We start from the raw sequence: 19,244 nt of genomic DNA on the forward strand, positions 1-19,244 counted from the left end.
AAGGATAAATCACAGGTTGTAATCCTCCAGGAAACACATTTCTCTAAAGAACATCATAAGCTGAAGAGGGTTGATTTTAAATCTTTTTATAGCTCTTGTACAATAGTAGGAAAAGTCTAATTCTTTGAATTTTGACTTGATTAAGAAGTAGAGATAAGGAAGCGATACATTTTAGTCAAGAGAAAACTGGATAATGTCTTGGTCACATTTGCTAGTATGTATGTTCCTCCAAAAGTGATAGAACATTCTTAACCCAACTGTCTGAGTAATTCCTTCCTTCAGTGAGGGAACTTATCTTGGCTGGTGACTGGTACACAGTCCTGAATTATTCCTTGGACACAAGTAAAAAACAATGCAAATCTTGCATGTCTAAAAGCCTCAATATTTTAATCAAAGAGACGGGTATGTTTGATGTCTGGAGGAATCTTCATAGCTCTGAGAAAGACTTTACTCACTTTTCAGTTACACACCAAATTCACTCAAGATTGGATTTCCTCTTGATGAGCATCATAGACAGACACAGGGTGACAGAATGCTCTATAGGAACCACGGATGTCTCAGATCATAACGCAGTTTCCTTAACTATTCATTCAAATGACAGACCAAAAAATACACAGTGGAGAGAACGAATATTGGTATTCTAAATAACACAACAACCGTGTATGAAATAAAGAGAGAAATTGGGGACTGTATAGAAATAATATTAATAGTGGTAGTAGAACCAACAATACTCTGCTATATGGTTAAAGCATTATGAGAGGAAATTGATTTCACGGGCAGCTCAGAGCGAGGAGACTGAGATACAAGACATTACAGGAAAAATGTAAAAGTTAGAGAAACAAAAGCAAACAAGTAAAGATATAGGGCTGACGGATCAATTAAACAAGGTCAAAAATAAATAAACGCAACCCTGATCAAAGATTTGGAAAAGAAACATCAATTCACAAAACAAATCTTTTATGAACTTGGCTCTAAATCAACAAAAAATCCTGGCTAGATGATTAAGAACACAACAAATTAAAAATTGTGTATTAAAATAAGAGATCCTTTGAGTAATGCTTTAATCTTTAAACCAGAGGCAATTGAAAATTGCTTCAAAGAATATTAGAAATCTTTATATTCAGACCCACTAGATGAAGAGAAAATTCATAAATATTTACACCTGCCTTCCATAGGAAGGATGCAAAATGAATCATTGTCTACCCCAATTACAAAGGAATAATTAGACAGAGCAATTAGCAATTTGAAAAACAATAAATGTCTAGGGAGTGATCGCTTCCCGAACGAACGGCACAAGATGTTGCACCCATAATTCTTGAATCATTGAATTGGACTATTAAATATGCCAAAATACCTCCATCATGGAGAGAAGCAGTCATTTCACTCATACCAAAAGAAGGTAAAGACAGAGTTATGTGAATCTTATCACCAGATCTCCATATTGAATGGAGATTATAAAGTATTTACAGGGTGGGCCAATAAAATGTTACCACTTTTTGATCGTACACAAGTTTTTGAAATGAGAACTTGGTGAAACGTTTTATTTACAGACTTGTAACAGAAGCATCAAATTAACATTTGATACCAAAGGTTTCCCACTTGTTTTACGCACAATTCAATAATCGATGACATGTTCAATCCACGCTCCTCTTCTTTGGATTACAGCTGCAACACACACATTGAAGTTTATGATGACATTGACACACATCTCAAGAGGTATTCTCCAAATTTCTTTTTCATCCGTCTTGAGATGTGTGGCAATTTTTTAATTTATTTTCATTTATATAGCGCCAAATCACAACAGAGTTGCCTCAAGGGGCTTCACACAAGTAAGGTCTAACCTTACTAACCCCCAGAGCAACAGTGGTAAGAAAAAACTCCCTCTGAGGAAGAAACCTCAAGCACACCAGACTCAAAGGGGTGACCTTCTGCTTGGGCCATGATACAGACACAAATTACAAAACAACTCACAAAACGAATATACAGGAAATGCTGTTGGTGCACAGGACACGAGGGTCTCCAGCACAAATACCACACCCATCTCTGGATGGAGCTGCACCTTAAACAGAGAGAAAAAACAGAATCAGGCATCAGAAAGACAAGAAATACGGTATAATTGTCAGCATTTAAACAACAAAAATGTTATTTAAAAAAGGTGATCCAGCATCTTTTTCAGATTATCGTCCTTTTTCAGTTTTGCCATGTTTGTTTTTTTTTGTCTAAGATCTTAGAGAAACTTGTTTATAAAAGACTAAATGATCATTTGCTTAAGAATTCAATTTTATATAGCTATCAACATGGATTTTGGAAAAATTATTCAACATATACGAGGTCTGTCCGAAAAGTAACGGACCTTTTAATTTTTTTCAAAAACTATATGGATTTGAATCTTGCGCTTGCATCAGCCAAGCTTGAACCTTCGTGCGCATGCATGAGTTTTTTCACACCTGTCGGTTGCGTCATTTGCCTGTGGGCAGGCTTTGAGTGAGCACTGGTCCACCCCCCTCGTCGGATTTCTTTTGTCTGGAAATGGCTGAGAGACTGCCGCTTTGGTCCATGAAATTTTTTTCAGAAACTGTTAGAGACAGCCAGTTGGAAACCATTCGATAGATTCAGATGGCTTTCGGTGAAGATTCTGTCAGCGTCACACGGATTAAGGAGTGTTAAACCTTTTTAAAGACGGCCCACAGCGGCGGAGGGCGCGCGGCACACCAAGCGGCCATCGACAGGCTGGAACGACCAGATCATTTCTAAACTGAACGCTGTGTTGATCCGGGACATCGTGTGACTACCACAGAAATGGGAAGAGAGCTGGACATAGCACTTTTGAGGCACATTCCACTGTTACAGGAGATTTTGTAATGAAAGACGTGCGGAGGATTTCACGCATCGGCACAGAGCCGCTCATGGCGCGCAACAAAAAAAACACCTCCGTGTTGGAAACCATTCGGAAGATTCAGACGGCTTTCGATGGCTTTTCAGTCGAGTGAGTATCCGAGAAACTGTGTAACAGCTGGACATGCCCCAACATGTCCTGTGAGACTTCCAACACTTCCAAAGCCATCTGAATCTTTCGAATGGTTTCCAACTGGCTGTCTCTAACAGTTTCTGAAAAAAACTTCATGGAGCAAAGCGGCAGCCGCTCTGCAATTTCCCTGACAATAAAAATCCGACAAGGGGGGTGGACCAGTGCTCACTCAAAGCCTGCCCACAGGCGAATGACGCAAACCGACAGGCGTGAACTCATGCATGCGCACGAAGGTTCAAGCTTGGCTGATGCAATCACACTTGATTCAAATCCATATAGGTCCGTTACTTTTTGGACAGACCTCGTATGTCCCTGATTGAACTGCAACTGGAGTCGCGCCGCCGCTAGCTTGGGGGGAACGGGGACCTGCTGCAGCTAAACTGCAGCCCCCGGGGTGGAAAGGGGTGGCGTGAGCGGTGGCCAGGATGGGGTGTGTGATGGGGGGCAGGATGGGAGGTTGGAGGGAAAGTGGAGCATGCTTCAGTCTTTGTCCATGTGTGAGTCTGTCTGTCCTTGTGTACTGGAGTAAGACAGATAAGCAGGCAGCCAATCTTCCCAAGGCTGTAGAAATTCTTCTGGAAGAAAAACAATGGGCATTTTATCCTTGAGAGGCTGATAAGCCTGCTGTGTTTGTGGTTGAGCAGTGAAACAAACTTTTCCAGCTTCACATGAACAAACTAAATCCCAATTATAAAAATTCTCCGGCCTCTGAAATCTTCTCCTGCAAGGTGCGCATTTGCTCCGAGATGTTATCCAATTTGCGTCTGAGTTTGAGGGCTAACACAGTCTGAGAATGCATCGCCTTGCCCAACTCATTAATCATGACGGACAAGCGAGGTGTCGTGATTCTGGTGACAGCCGTCTTGCCAATCTTCCAGTAGGTCAGGGCAGCACATAAGCCAATAAGTACCAGCCCTCCTACTATGAAACCAAATATGAATAAATCCTCGACGTCCTCCACAGAGAAAGGTGGAAAGCATGCGACCCGCCAAGTCTCCCAGGTGTCGAGAACATAGCCCGTAGGGTAAGTTCCATCCGGGAACGCAGGGTCCCCCAGCCCTGATCTTCTTGTAGAAAAAATGGTGTCAATAGCGTTCAGAGACCAGCTGATCAATTTCATGATTAATCCAATATAGTTTGAAGAATTCACAGCCTGGTGAAGTGGGGACTTTGAAGGTTGGAGCAGAAATAGAGAAGAGAGGAGGAGATGCGACCGCCCTTGCCAGAGTCCAAAGCTGTTGTCTACATTAATTTTAGATTTTACCTCAAGGATAGAGGCAATAAAAATGAATATACAGCCCAGACTATTATACGTCTTCCTCTCACTCCCCATTAGGATCCCAGAATCTCAATTCTCTGCAAAGAACAAGTTAATATCTAGATTTGGGAAAATGCAAAACCTAGGATAAAATTCAAAACTCACCAATTAGACAAAGAACAGGGAGGTCTTGCCCTGCCTTATCTTAAACAATATTATTGTGCAGCCCACCTGCGACATATGGTTTATTGGTGTTCACCTACATATTATGCAAACTGGAAACATATTGAGTTCAGTTTAGGTCAGGTACCACCTCCTGCTAAATCATCAGGGAAAGAAAATACAGACCAGAAGGGTGATAATACTGTTTTAGGAGAAACTTTGAAAACCTGGTTTGAGATTAAGAAAAACAAACAGAAGGAGATGGTAAATTATTAATATGGCCCTCTCTGATTCTGAATTTTGGCCCAAATATGTTAGACGATACGTTCACTGAATGGACAGAGAGGGGAATAACAGCAATATGCACACGTGTTGAAGGGAAAACCTTTAAGACCTTTGATAAGCTCAAACAAGAGTTTAAAGTTGAAAACAGAGATTTGTTCCGGTACCTACAGCTACGACATTTTTGCAAAAAAGAAGTAGACAAGCACTTATCAGTGTAGATTGACATAATTTTATTTTTGACAGATGCATATAAAAGAAATCCCATTGAGATTGTTTTGAAGTTGTATAGCTGTCTTCAAAAGGGCAATGGGATGATAAAATCAAAATGGGAACATGAACTCAGTGCATCATTGTCTGAGAGTGATTGGCTTTCCATGTGCAGCACACAACAACCCACAACTAGCTTGAGAAGATGGCGAAAATTCAGATGGAAAAATCTCATACTTTTTTTTTTTTTTTTTTTTATTACCCTACATATAAAGACCAAACAATTACAGCAACAGCAGAAATGTTGGAGAGGATGTGGGCATGAGAACGTCAGTCCCTTCCATAGCTTTTGGACGTGCAAAAATACAAACATTTTGGAGCAATGTAATTCAATTGAAAGAGGAAATTTTAAATTGGGCTGCAGCTATGATTTTAGTTATCAACTATTCTATTGATTATTCTGGCGAGTAATCGGATAAAAAGAACTTTTTTTTAAACATTAGTAGTCCAGGGCTCTCCCTAAAATTTAACCATTTTGAGTTTTTTTTTTTATTTTTTTAAAGGCTCGTGGACTGGGTCCCTATGTGATTTTTTTTTTTGTTTTTATTCTTCTTTCTGTGCAATTCAGCAGATGCGTTTCAGCTGGAGGTGGAACATGCAGCCTTGCAGTCACTGTTTTGTTTTGTTTTTTAGTTTTTTTTAAGTTACCGTGTTCGTGAAGCGTTGTGTGTTGCCCAAAAAAAGTGAAAATTAAAAAGCGAAACACTCAGTGTGAGTCAGAACCAGACAGACAGCAGCCGGCTTAGACTGTGGGTACCTGGCCGTTGGGTCAATAGTCACCACGTGGAGCAGACCGTCTGTTTTTTAATAACAGACAAACACACTGCTTCACTTTAAATGCACAGTCTATGTCAGATGATCAGTGTGGAGCCTCTTTCTCTTAAAAGGCTTTGTTTTACTCTGTGTCGCATTGGAAAGTGGTAGCTTTAAGGGCTACATTATTAGCTGTTACACGGCCTAAGCGCATGCGCTAGTCTTCTTCTGTTGTTTTTCTGGGGACATTACAACGCCACACACAGGCCTGGAATATGTACTACAACATTTAAACGAAGCTTTGAGGCACAGAATTTGACTCAATCATTTCTTATAATCGAATTATTCGAGTAATCGTTCCAGCCCTAATTTTAAATTATAAAATACCTAAGGATCCACGGACTGTGTATCTGGGACTTATACCCAGTGAAATAATAATAATAAAAATGCTACCTTTTCAAAATTCTGTCAATTGCTACTAAAAGGCCTCGACAATTAACTGGCTGAAAAGCGACATTCCAACATCAAGACACTGACTTGATATTGTTGAGGAAACACACACACACACACACACACATATATATATATATATATATATATATATATATATATATATATATATAAAGATTAAGTTTTTGCTTGAGAATCAGAGAAGAGAACTTGGAAAGAAAATGGCAGAAATGGACTGCGTTCAAGACTAAATTCCAGCCATAATGGACTTAGAGAATATGACTGTGAAATTCAAAATAACAAAAGTTTGCTTTTGTTATTTCCTGTGTTCTGAGTATGTGTTATTACTGTTTTTGGCAAAATTGTTTAAATAAAAAGTATATAAAAAAAAGGTTCCTACATGTGTGCGTTTATTTTTTTTTATATATATTTTTCGAGCGCCTTGGGGCAACTGTTTGTTGTGATTTGGCGCTATATAAGAAAAAAAAGTTGATTGATTGATTGAGTTGATTTTAAAAAAGACTAGTTTGAGTTTTCTGACCTTTCACAGCTTGATTAGACGTTCACGTCATCTGTTCCAGGTCTATCCTTAAGAGCTCTGATACGATCTCCATCGACACCACGCTGGTTTCCCATCAAGAATTTGGCAGTTTGCTGGACATGGTCTACACAGGCAAGCTGCCTGTGGGCAAACACAACGTCAGCCGCATCATTGCCGCTGCAGACGGCCTACAGATGTACGACGTGGCCATCGGTTTCAGAAATGTCCTCAGCAGCTTGTGAACAACCCACCCTTAGTGACCCTAACGAGCACCCAGAGCCTGAAACCTGAAGCATCAGCATCACCTGAAGGGGAGGCTTTGACAGACGACAACCAGACGGGACCCAACGTGAAACAGGAGGAAGGTCACCCCAGAGGCAACGAGGAATCAGCATGTTCGTCAACTCAAATTCGTCTCACTGAATCTTCAGGTCAGTTTTACCTGTTCACCATGATGGACACCATATGCGCACACACACACACACCAAACTTATGTTTTGGATACAAGAGCATATCCCTGTCAATTAGTAAGACCACCGGACCAGTCAGACACCCATAATCACTTTGCTATGTGGACATCTCTAAAATTCTAGAGTGGACAGTAGCAGTCCCACTCCAGGCCCACTTACATTGGAATAACTTGTTGAGCCATTTCAGTCCAGGTTTCAACCAAAACTGTACAGAGACAGTGGCAGGATTTGGGTTTTTGTCTGTTTGTTTTATTTAGTTATTTTGCTTGATTGTTTTCTGTGTGTTTATTCTCTTGCTGGTCTCTTTCCTGCTTGGCCTTTCTCTGTCCCTATCTCTCTTGTCTGTCTCTTGGTGCTATGTGGTGGGCGTGTCACTCTGTCTGGCCACACCCTTGTTCTGGTGCTTTCCACACACCTGTTCCTAATCTTTAGCTCATCACCTGGGTGTATATAAGCTCCACTGGTTGCACTTGTGCCTTCTCTCCAGCTCTGTTTCCGTGTTTCCTCGTCCTGCCTGCCTCATCGTGTTTTTTTGACCACCTGCCTGTTTGACCACGCCTTTGCCTGATGATTTTTGTACTGTTGCTTCTCTTGGACTGCCTTACCGTGTACCGACCCCAGCTAAGTACTTCAGTAAACCGTTTTAATCTACAGAGCTTTGTGGTCGAGTCACACACTGAAGCGTCAAATTTGAAGTACATTTCTGTTAAGCCATTCCTGTCCACCACACCTGGCAGCTTTAGTCAAAATCAATACAAATGATCTTCTTTGAGCAGTGGACAGGGGAGGTGATGGTCTAGTGGTTAAGCGTTGGTCTTGAGACCAGAGGAGCCTCGGTTCAAATTCCAGCCTGACCAGAAAATCACTAAGGGCCCTTGGGCAAGGTCCTTAATCCCCTGGTTGTGCCCGGTGTGCAGTGAGCACCTTGCAAGGCAGCACCCTGACATCGGGTTGTGTGTTTGTTAATGGGTGAATGTGAGTCATAATTGTAAAGAGCTTTGAGCGTCTGATGTAGATGAAAAAAATAAATGCAGTCCATTTACCATTTAAACAACTTAATTCTTCTTGACCTCAGTGCTGCCTTTGACGCCATGTCCCACCCAGTACCACTGGATAGGCTGGTTGCAGTTGAAGGTAGCGGCACTGCACTACTCTTGTTCAGATTATACCTCGTATTTTATAAGAAACAGTTTGTATGATGGACGAATGTTAAATCTAATTCAACACCAGTAACATGGCGTTCCTCAGGGATCAGTACTGGGACCACTTCTATTAATTATAAACATCCTCTCACTTTTTAATATTCATTGCGAGTTTGGAATTCAGTTTCACTGTTATCCTGATAATACTCAGCTTTGCATCTCAGTTAAACCAAATGTCTCCCCCACCCCCACCAGCCTTGGTAGTTGTCTGTGGGCCATCAACTCTTGCATGTCAAACTGTTTACTCAAGTTCAACGTAAATAAAAGTGAGAGTCTCCTCATTGGCTCAGGGTCCACTCTCTAAAACTCACCCTTACAATATTTATATCAGTGGCTGGCACATTCATACCTGAATGATCTGAATTCATATCTGAAGCTTTTGACACCTAGTCAAAAGCTTTGGTGTCATTCTGGACAGTGTATTTTCTGTTAGAACACATATCAGTAACACAGGTGTGCAGGTGAATCCATTGAGCAGGAGGAGGCCAGAAGGAGCAGACGACACAAAATAGACACCACTACAGCATGTGGCCATGACTCATATGGTGCCAGGGCTTTCAGTCGCGCTGCGCGACAACTTTGGAACTCTGGCATTTCATAATGGACTGTTGAAATCTCACTTCGGTTTTGATCTGCCACCATTTGTTGTTTACGTCTTATTTAAATTTGTGTGTTATTCTTAATTATTTTGTGTTTATATGATTTTTAGACCATCACCTTATCGTACCATCACCTTATCGTGGTGGAGAGGTTTGTGTGCCGCTATGAACCTGAGAGCTGTGTTGTCTGGAGCCTTTGTGCTTCTGGTAGGGTCTCCCATGGCAAATTGGTCTCAGGCAAGAGGCCAGACTAAGAATGGTTCACAAGACACCATGACAGAACGAGGTAGAGGAAATGTGACCTGGCCCGGGGTGCCCATCTGGAGCCAGGCCTGGGTGTAGGGCCCATCAGCGAACGCCTGGTGGCTGGGCCTGCCATGGAGCCCAGTCGGGCACAGCCCGAAAAGGCCACGTGGACCTTCTATCTCCAACCTGTGGGCTCACCACCCGCGGGGGAACCGCTGGTTTCGGGTGCACTGACAATGGGTGGCAGTGAAAGTTCAGGGCCTTGGCAGACCAGACCCGGTCGGCAGGGTCTAGCTCTGGGGGTGTGGAACGTCACCTTGCTGTGGGGGAAGGAGCTGGAGCTTGTGCGTGAGGTGGAGCGATACCAGTTAGATCTGGTGGGCCTCTTCTCCATGCACAGCCTCAGCTCTCCAGTCTCCAGACCAGTCACAAAGTCAATGGATGTATACGACCAGGGTCGTGTAGGAATTGGAAATGGAAGGAGTTTGCCAGCCGGTGAGCCGGTGGATGATTTATGCAGAGTGCATACTTGACATGCCTTAACATAGTCGGTAACATCTTTCGGCATACGTGGCCACCAAAATCTTTCTTGAATAATTGTACCATTCTCTTGACGCCTGGGTGACACATGTACTGGCTGTCATGCCCCCACCAAATGACTTCCTCCCTCAGTGCGTCAGGAACGTATAAACTCCCTTTTGGACACCCTGGCGGGGTGGATACGTCAGGCGCAGCCAACCTGACCTTAGAGTCAATATCTCATGTAATAGAGGACACAAACTCAACTCAACTCAACCTTTATTTCTAAAGCACATTTAAAATGCCAGCAGTCAACCAAAGTGCTGGACATAATTAAAAAATGGGCACCAAGTTACCCCGAATCATAAATAAATAAATTAAAAATAACTATAAAACTAGGACTGCAAGCAGTCATATATGGGCCCTCATGGCCGTGCCACTGCCTCCCTGGGCCAGTGAGATTTCTGTTTAGGGGCTGACGTTCATCACAGATGTGAAGTTTCAAGTCAATCAGACAAAGCATGAAGGAGTTATCATGATTTAATGTTCCATGGCGAAGGGTCAAAATGGTGGCGCCATAGCGGCCACACCCTTCGACATAGAAAAAAACTTTTGATAACTTTTGATCAGTATAGTCTCTGGATGATCTGAAAGAAATTTGAAGTGCATTGGACAAAATCCCTAGGAGGAGTTTGTTCAAATACAACGTGTGGAAATCACACCAAAATGACACGAAAATTCAAAGTGGCCGACTTCCTGTTTGGAGTAGACTCATGGTGCAAGAGACTTTTTTGTACGTCTATGCAAGTCACACATGTACCAATTTTCATCTCCCTACTCCAAAAAACCCCTATGGGGAGGGGTTTTTGAAAGTTTCAAGGGAGCACTATCGAGGCATTTTGCTTCGCCCATGAGCAACGCCCCTATCACATGTAAGAGGTTGTCGTGCTTGACCTGTGTATCAATTTTCATGATGATAGGAAAAAAATTAATGCTATCAAAAGGAAGAACGTAATTTCATGGCGAAGGTTCCATATTCGGCACGCCGCCACACGGACGCCGTTACTTGTAGCTTCATGGCAATCATCGCCTACATTCACCAACTTGTTCTGCATGTTTTAGAAGTGGAATGAAGTTGATGGGGTTAAGTATGTGACATCAGGACCTGTTAAAGTGAAAATAGGACATTTCCTGTTACCACCGGGGGACACTATGAATTAGGTGGGAAGTTAATATATGCAGACATTCAGGGTGGAGCCCTCATCATGTCCAGCAAATTTGAAGGCTCTACGATGAAGTATGTGAGCGTGACAGCCGTTCGACGTGAAACGGCGTGCTCCAAAACGACTGGATGAAATCCCTAGGATGAGTTCGTTCATATTTATGGAAATGGCCAAAAATGGGAAACATTACCTCAAAATTGAAACTTAAAATCAAATTGGCCGACTTCCTGTTGACATTTTACCATGACGTGAAGAGACTCCTCTGTGTGTGAATCTGACATGTCGGCGTGTGAATCTGACACGTCTGTTTGTGACTGACACACCCACATGTGAATCTGAATCTGACACTTCAGTGTGTGAATCTGACATGTGAATCTGAATCTGACATGTCGGTGTGTGACTCTGACATGTCCACGTGTGAATCTGACACATCTGCATGTGAATCTGACATGAATCTGAATCTGACACGTCGGCGTGTGACTCTGACACATCCACGTGTGACTCTGACATGTCCGGGTCTGAATCTGACACATGAATCTGAATCTGATACGTCAGTGTGTGACTGACACGTCGGTGTGTGACTTTGACACGTCCGCATCTAAATTTGACACCTCCGTTTGTGAATCTGACACATCGGTGTATGAATCTGACACGTCCGCGTGTGAATCTGACATGTGAATCTGAATCTGACACGTCGGTGTGTGACTCTGACACGTCCGCGTGTTAATCTGACACGTCTGCATGTGAATCTGAATCTGACACATCGGTGTGTGACTCTGACACATCCACATTGTTGTGTGGGCCGCCAGAAGAGGAGGTACTGCTGGCCCACCACCAGAGGGCGCCCTGTCTGGAGTGCGGGCTCCAGGCACCAGAGGGCGCAGCCGCCTCACAGGAGCAGCCAGGGTGACAGCTGTCACGCATCACCTGCAACAGCTGTTACCAATCATCTGATCGGCAGGAGTATATCAGCAGGACGACGTCTCCACCTCTTTGCCGAGATATCGTTTCTACCTAGAAGGTAACGTATCTCAGCTGACGGATTGTATCCTTTTGGATTTTGTGCGTTGTTCTGGAGATTACTTTTCCAACGAGAGGTGGAGGTAGCTTTCCTACCGTTCGGATTCCTGGGTGCAAACGCGCCCTCCTTTAATTGTTCTTTGTTCCTCGCCAGCAGTACCAGGTCCGACACGCGGAGGCAGTGGCCACCTGGGAGTTCGGGACTTGGCTGCTCCAGTATTCCCGGGGTCTGGTGGCGGAGGAAACCGTGTGGTTCCGGTTCTACTTTGGAGAGGTGTCTCCTATCTTCGAGCCTGCCCACACGACACCTTTGTGAATTGACTTTTGTCCATTATTGTAATCTGTTGTATTTGTTGTGCACATTCACAACAGTAAAGTGTTGTTATTTGACCTATTCCATTGTCCGTTCATTTGCGCCCCCTGTTGTGGGTCCGTGTACTTACACTTTCCCAACAGGATATCTCGGCCAGCGTCATGGATCCCGAGGGGCGTCAACCGGCTGTTGAACGGCCAATGGAAGAACAGGGCGCACAGGCGTCCGCAGGAGGAATGATCGGTGAGTTGCAGCGGATCCTCACCGCTTTCACGGCTCGGTTGGATTTAATGACCGAGCAGAACGTCCTCCTTAACCGCAGGGTGGAGGCTCTCGCTGCGCAGGTGGAAGCGGCGAAAGGGCGCTGCTGCGGCTCTCCCTCCTGTCGACCCTGTGCGTAACATTGACGTTCCACAGGTCGTTCAACGACCCCTCCCACCTTCCCCGGAAGCATACATAAGCCCTCCAGAGCCGTACGGAGGTTGTGTGGAGACGTGCGCGGACTTCCTTATGCAGTGTTCGCTCGTCTTCGCACAACATCCTGTCATGTACGCGACTGATGCTAGCAAGATAGCTTATGTAATAAACCTGCTTTGCGGTGAGGCACGCGCTTGGGCTACAGCAGTCTGGGAGCAGAATTCACGGCTCCTTCAGACATATGATGGGTTTGTGAGGGAGTTCAGAACAGTGTTCAATCACCCAAATAGAGGAGAGACCGCTTCAGCCGTGCTGCTGTCAATGAGACAGGGGCGCCGGAGCGCAGCTGCCTATGCAGTCGACTTCCGCATCGCGGCTGCGAGGTCCGGCTGGAATAGCACTGCCCTCCACGCCGCCTTTGTAAACGGACTGTCGTTGGTCCTAAAGGAGCACCTGGTGGCTAAGGATGAACCGCGGGATTTAGATGGGCTTATTGATCTAGTTATACGATTAGACAATCGGTTAGAAGAACGCCATCGGGAACGAGACGAAGGGCGTGGCCGGGCACGCGCCGTCCCTCTCCCTTCCGGTTCCGACTGTGTCCCGCCCTCCCCACGCTCCACAGCCCCTACGCTCCGTGTGGTTACAGCTCCCCCTGCTGACGAAGCTATGGACACGAGCAGGGCCACATTTAGGGCACCAGATAGACAGAGGAGGCTGGCCCGCGGAGCGTGTTTTGTTTGTGGCTTGATAGAGCATCAGGTAAGAGACTGCCCCGAGCGGTTAAACACCAACGCCCGCCCCTAGAGACTGGGCTAGGGGTGGGCCGAGACATTCACGTGGGACACACCCACATTGCCACACGACTCCCAGTTACAATCCTTTATGAGGATTTAACCCTGAAGGCCCCAGCACTGGTGGACGCGGGCTCTGAAGGGAATCTGTTAGACAGCAGATGGGCCCGGGAGATAGGGCTCCCTCTGGTGGCGCTTACCTCGCCTGTGCAGGTGCGGGCACTAGATGGCTCCCTACTCCCTCCAATCACACATAAGACACCACCTGTAACTCTGGTGGTGTCAGGAAATCACCGGGAGGAGATCAAGTTTTTTGTGACTCCTGCTACCTCCCGTGTGATTTTAGGGTTCCCCTGGATGTTAAAACACAATCCCCGGATCGATTGGCCGTCCGGGGTGGTGGTTCAGTGGAGCGAGACCTGCCATCGGGTATGTTTAGGTTCCTTGGTTCCTCCCGGTTCCCAGGCTAAGGAGGAGGTCAGAGTCCCGCCCAATCTAGGGACGGTGCCGGTGGGGTACCATGACCTTGTAGATGTGTTCAGTAAGGATCTGGCGCTCACCCTTCCCCCCCACCGTCCGTACGATTGTGCCATTGATTTGGTTCCAGGCGTTGAGTTCCCGTCCAGCAGGCTGTACAACCTCTCACGACCTGAGCACGAATCAGTGGAGACCTACATCCGGGACTCTTTAGCTGCCGGGCTGATCCGGAATTCCACTTCCCCGATGGGTGCAGGTTTCTTTTTTGTGGGAAAAAAGGATGGCGGACTACGTCCATGCATTGATTACAGGGGGCTGAACGACATCACGGTTCGTAACCGATACCCATTGCCCTTGCTGGATTCAGTGTTCACGCCCCTGCATGGAGCCCAAATATTCACGAAGCTAGATCTTAGAAATGCGTATCACCTGGTTCGGATCCGGAAGGGAGACGAGTGGAAGACGGCATTTAACACCCCGTTAGGTCACTTTGAGTACCTGGTCATGCCGTTCGGCCTCACAAACGCCCCCGCGACGTTCCAAGCATTGGTTAATGATGTCTTGCGGGATTTCCTGCACCGATTCGTCTTCGTATATCTAGACGATATACTCATTTTTTCTCCGGATCCTGAGACTCATGTCCGGCATGTACGTCAGGTCCGGCAGCGGTTGTTGGAGAACCGGCTGTTTGTGAAGGGCGAGAAGTGCGAGTTTCACCGCACTTCTTTGTCCTTCCTGGGGTTTATCATCTCCCCCAACTCCGTCGCTCCTGATCCGGCCAAGGTTGTGGCGGTGAGAGACTGGCCCCAACCCACTAGCCGTAGGAAGCTGCAACAGTTCCTCGGCTTTGCAAATTTCTACAGGAGGTTCATTAAGGGCTACAGTCAGGTAGTTAGCCCCCTGACAGCCCTGACCTCACCAAAAGTCCCCTTCACCTGGTCGGATCGTTGCGATGCCGCGTTCAAGGAGTTGAAACGGCGCTTCTCGTCTGCACCCGTTCTGGTGCAGCCCGATCCTAGTCGCCAGTTAGTGGTTGAAGTGGACGCCTCGGACTCAGGGATAGGAGCTGTGCTTTCCCAGAGCGGGAAGACCGATAAGGTCCTTCACCCGTGTGCCTATTTTTCCCGCAGGTTGACCCCGGCCGAACGGAACTATGACGTCGGCAATCGAGAACTCCTTGCGGTGAAAGAGGCCCTTGAAGAGTGGAGGCATCTGTTGGAGGGAACGTCCGTGCCATTCACGGTTTTCACTGACCACCGGAACCTGGAGTATATCAGGACCGCCAAGCGGCTGAACCCCAGGCAAGCCCGCTGGTCACTGTTCTTCGGCCGTTTTGACTTCCGGATCACCTACCGTCCCGGGACCAAGAACCAGAAATCGGATGCCTTGTCCCGGGTACATGAAGATGAAGTCAAAACGGAGTTGTCGGATCCACCGGAACCCATCATCCCGGAGTCCACTATCGTGGCCACCCTCACCTGGGACGTGGAGAAGACCGTCCGGGAGGCCCTGGCGCAAAGCCCGGACCCCGGAACTGGGCCGAAGAACAGACTCTACATCCCACCAGAAGCTAGGGCTGCAGTCTTTGACTTCTGTCACGGCTCTAAGCTCTCCTGTCATCCAGGGGTGCGAAGAACCGTGGCAGTTGTCCGGCAGCGCTTCTGGTGGGCGTCCCTAGAGGCCGACGTCCGGGATTATATCCAGGCCTGCACCACCTGTGCCAGGGGCAAGGCTGACCATCGCAGGGCTTCGGGACTGCTCCAGCCGCTGCCCATGCCCCATCGCCCCTGGTCCCACATCAGCCTGGATTTTGTCACGGGCCTCCCGCCGTCCCAGGGCAACACCACCATCCTCACGATAGTGGACCGATTCTCCAAGGCGGCCCACTTCGTGGCCCTCCCGAAGCTCCCGACGGCCCAGGAGACAGCGGACCTCCTGGTCCACCACGTCGTCCGGTTGCATGGGATCCCAACAGACATCGTCTCCGATCGCGGTCCCCAGTTCTCCTCGCAAGTCTGGAGGAGCTTCTGCCGGGAACTGGGGGCCACGGTGAGTCTCTCATCCGGGTATCATCCCCAGACCAATGGGCAAGCAGAACGGGCCAATCAGGAGGTGGAGCAGGCCCTGCGTTGCGTGACAGCCGCGCACCCGGCGGCCTGGAGTACCCATCTGGCCTGGATCGAGTATGCCCATAACAGCCAGGTGTCGGCAGCCACCGGCCTCTCCCCTTTCGAGGTGTGTCTGGGGTACCAACCACCTTTGTTTCCGGTGGTTGAGGGAGAGGTCGGTGTGCCCTCGGTCCAGGCCCACCTACGGAAGTGCCGTCGGGTGTGGCGTGCCGCCCGTTCTGCCTTGCTGAGGGCCCGGATGAGGACGAAGGCCCATGCAGACCGTCGGCGGACCCCGGCCCCTACGTACCGGCCAGGGCAGGCAGTGTGGTTGTCTACTAAGGACATACCCCTTCAAGTGGACTCCCCTAAACTGCAGGACCGGTATATCGGTCCGTTCAAGATCATCAAGGTCATCAGTCCAGCCGCAGTGAGGCTTCAGCTTCCAGCCCTCTGTACTCCCGGTCCGGCACCACCTCCTGCCCGGATCATCGATGGCGAGCCGGCTTGGACTGTGCACCGGCTCTTAGATGTCCGTAGGATGGGCCGGGGCTTCCAGTATTTGGTGGACTGGGAGGGGTACGGACCTGAAGAACGTTCCTGGGTGAAGAGGAGCTTCATCCTGGACCCGGCCCTCCTGGCCGATTTCTACCGCCGCCACCCGGACAAGCCTGGTCGGGCGCCAGGAGGCGCCCGTTGAGGGGGGGGGTCCTGTTGTGTGGGCCGCCAGAAGAGGAGGTACTGCTGGCCCACCACCAGAGGGCGCCCTGTCTGGAGTGCGGGCTCCAGGCACCAGAGGGCGCAGCCGCCTCACAGGAGCAGCCAGGGTGACAGCTGTCACGCATCACCTGCAACAGCTGTTACCAATCATCTGATCGGCAGGAGTATATCAGCAGGACGACGTCTCCACCTCTTTGCCGAGATATCGTTTCTACCTAGAAGGTAACGTATCTCAGCTGACGGATTGTATCCTTTTGGATTTTGTGCGTTGTTCTGGAGATTACTTTTCCAACGAGAGGTGGAGGTAGCTTTCTACCGTTCGGATTCCTGGGTGCAAACGCGCCCTCCTTTAATTGTTCTTTGTTCCTCGCCAGCAGTACCAGGTCCGACACGGGGCGGCAGTGGCCACCTGGGAGTTCGGGACTTGGCTGCTCCAGTATTCCCGGGGTCTGGTGGCGGAGGAAACCGTGTGGTTCCGGTCCTACTTTGGAGAGGCGTCTCCTATCTTCGAGCCTGCCCATACGACACCTTTGTGAATTGACTTTTGTCCATTATTGTAATCTGTTGTATTTGTTGTGCACATTCACAACAGTAAAGTGTTGTTATTTGACCTATTCCATTGTCCGTTCATTTGCGCCCCCTGTTGTGGGTCCGTGTACTTACACTTTCCCAACACACATGTGACTCTGACATGTTTGACAGATCAGACGTATAAGATTCAGATTCACGTGTCAGATTCAGACACGTGAATCTGAATCTGATACGTCGGTGTGTGACTCTGACACGTCCGGGTGTGAATCTGACAAGCTCGTGTGTGACTCTGACATGTCTGCATCTAAATTTGACACGTGTGTGACTCTGACATGTCTGCATGTGAATCTGACATGTCTGCGTGTGACGCTGACACACCAGGGTGTGAATCTGACATGTGAATCTGAATCTGACACGTTGGTGTGTGAATCTGACACGTCGGTGTGTGAACCTGATACGTCTGCGTGTGACTCTGACACGACCGCATGTGAATCTGACACCTGAATCTGAATCTGACATGTGAATCTGAATCTGACACATCTGCATGTGAATCTGACAAGTCCACGTCTGAATCTGACACGTCCGCGTGTGACTCTGACACGTCCGCGTGTGACTCTGACACGTCTGCGTGTGAATCTGACACGTCCGCGTGTGAATCTGACATGTCCGCGTGTGAATCTGACGTGAATCTGAATGTGACACCTCTGCGTGTGACTCTGACACATCCGCATGTGAATCTGACATGTGGATCTGAATCTGACACGCTGGTGTGTGACTCTGACACGTCCGCATGTGAATCTGACACGTCGGTGTGTAAACCTGACATGTCCACGTGTGAATCTAACACGTCTGCATGTGAATCTGACATGTGAATCTGAATCTGACACGTCCACATGTGAATCTAACACGTCTGCATGTGAATCTGACACGTGAATCTGAATCCGACATGTGAATCTGAATCTGACACATCTGCATGTGAATCTGACAAGTCCACGTCTGAATCTGACACGTCCGGGTATGACTCTGACACGTCCGCGTGTGACTCTGACACGTCCGCGTGTGACTCTGACACGTCCACCTGTGAATCTGACACGTCCACGTGTGAATCTGACACGTCCGCGTGTGAATCAGACAGGTCCGCCTGTGAATCTGACGTGAATCTGAATCTGACACCTCTGTGTGTGACTCTGACACATCCGCATGTGAATCTGACATGTGAATCTGAATCTGACACATCGGTGTGTGACTCTGACATGTTTGACAGATCAGACGTATAAGATTCAGATTCACGTGTCAGATTCAGACACGTGAATCTGAATCTGATACGTCGGTGTGTGACTCTGACACGTCCGGGTGTGAATCTGGCAAGCTCGTGTGTGACTCTGACATGTCTGCATCTAAATTTGACACGTGTGTGTGACTCTGACACGTCTGCATGTGAATCTGACATGTCTGCGTGTGACGGTGACACACCAGGGTGTGAATCTGACATGTGAATCTGAATCTGACACGTTGGTGTGTGAATCTGACACGTCGGTGTGTGAATCTGACACGTCGGTGTGTGAACCTGATACGTCTGCGTGTGACTCTGACACGACCGCATGTGAATCTGACACCTGAATCTGAATCTGACATGTGAATCTGAATCTGACACATCTGCATGTGAATCTGATAAGTCCACGTCTGAATCTGACACGTCCGGGTATGACTCTGACAGGTCCGGGTGTGACTCTGACACGTCCAGGTGTGAATCTGACACGTCCGTGTGTGAATCTGACATGTCCGCGTGTGAATCTGACAGGTCCACCTGTGAATCTGACGTGAATCTGAATCTGACACCTCTGCGTGTGACTCTGACACA

The 19,244-nt window shown here is 47.6% G+C and overlaps 1 protein-coding gene across 1 annotated transcript in view; it reads left to right on the forward strand.

The window, feature by feature from the left end:
• LOC117505980 (zinc finger and BTB domain-containing protein 40-like) overlaps positions 1 to 19,244 on the forward strand; it is a gene marked incomplete at its 3' end in the record, with an annotated part of 143,295 nt that overhangs the window by 38,291 nt on the left and 85,760 nt on the right. The window contains 2 exon segments of the mRNA XM_034165523.1: positions 6,785 to 6,971; positions 6,974 to 7,175. Coding sequence (XP_034021414.1) covers positions 6,785 to 6,971; positions 6,974 to 7,175 — 389 coding nt within the window.

Source organism: Thalassophryne amazonica, unplaced genomic scaffold (assembly GCF_902500255.1).
Source record: "Thalassophryne amazonica unplaced genomic scaffold, fThaAma1.1, whole genome shotgun sequence".
NCBI classification, from domain to species: domain Eukaryota; kingdom Metazoa; phylum Chordata; class Actinopteri; order Batrachoidiformes; family Batrachoididae; genus Thalassophryne; species Thalassophryne amazonica.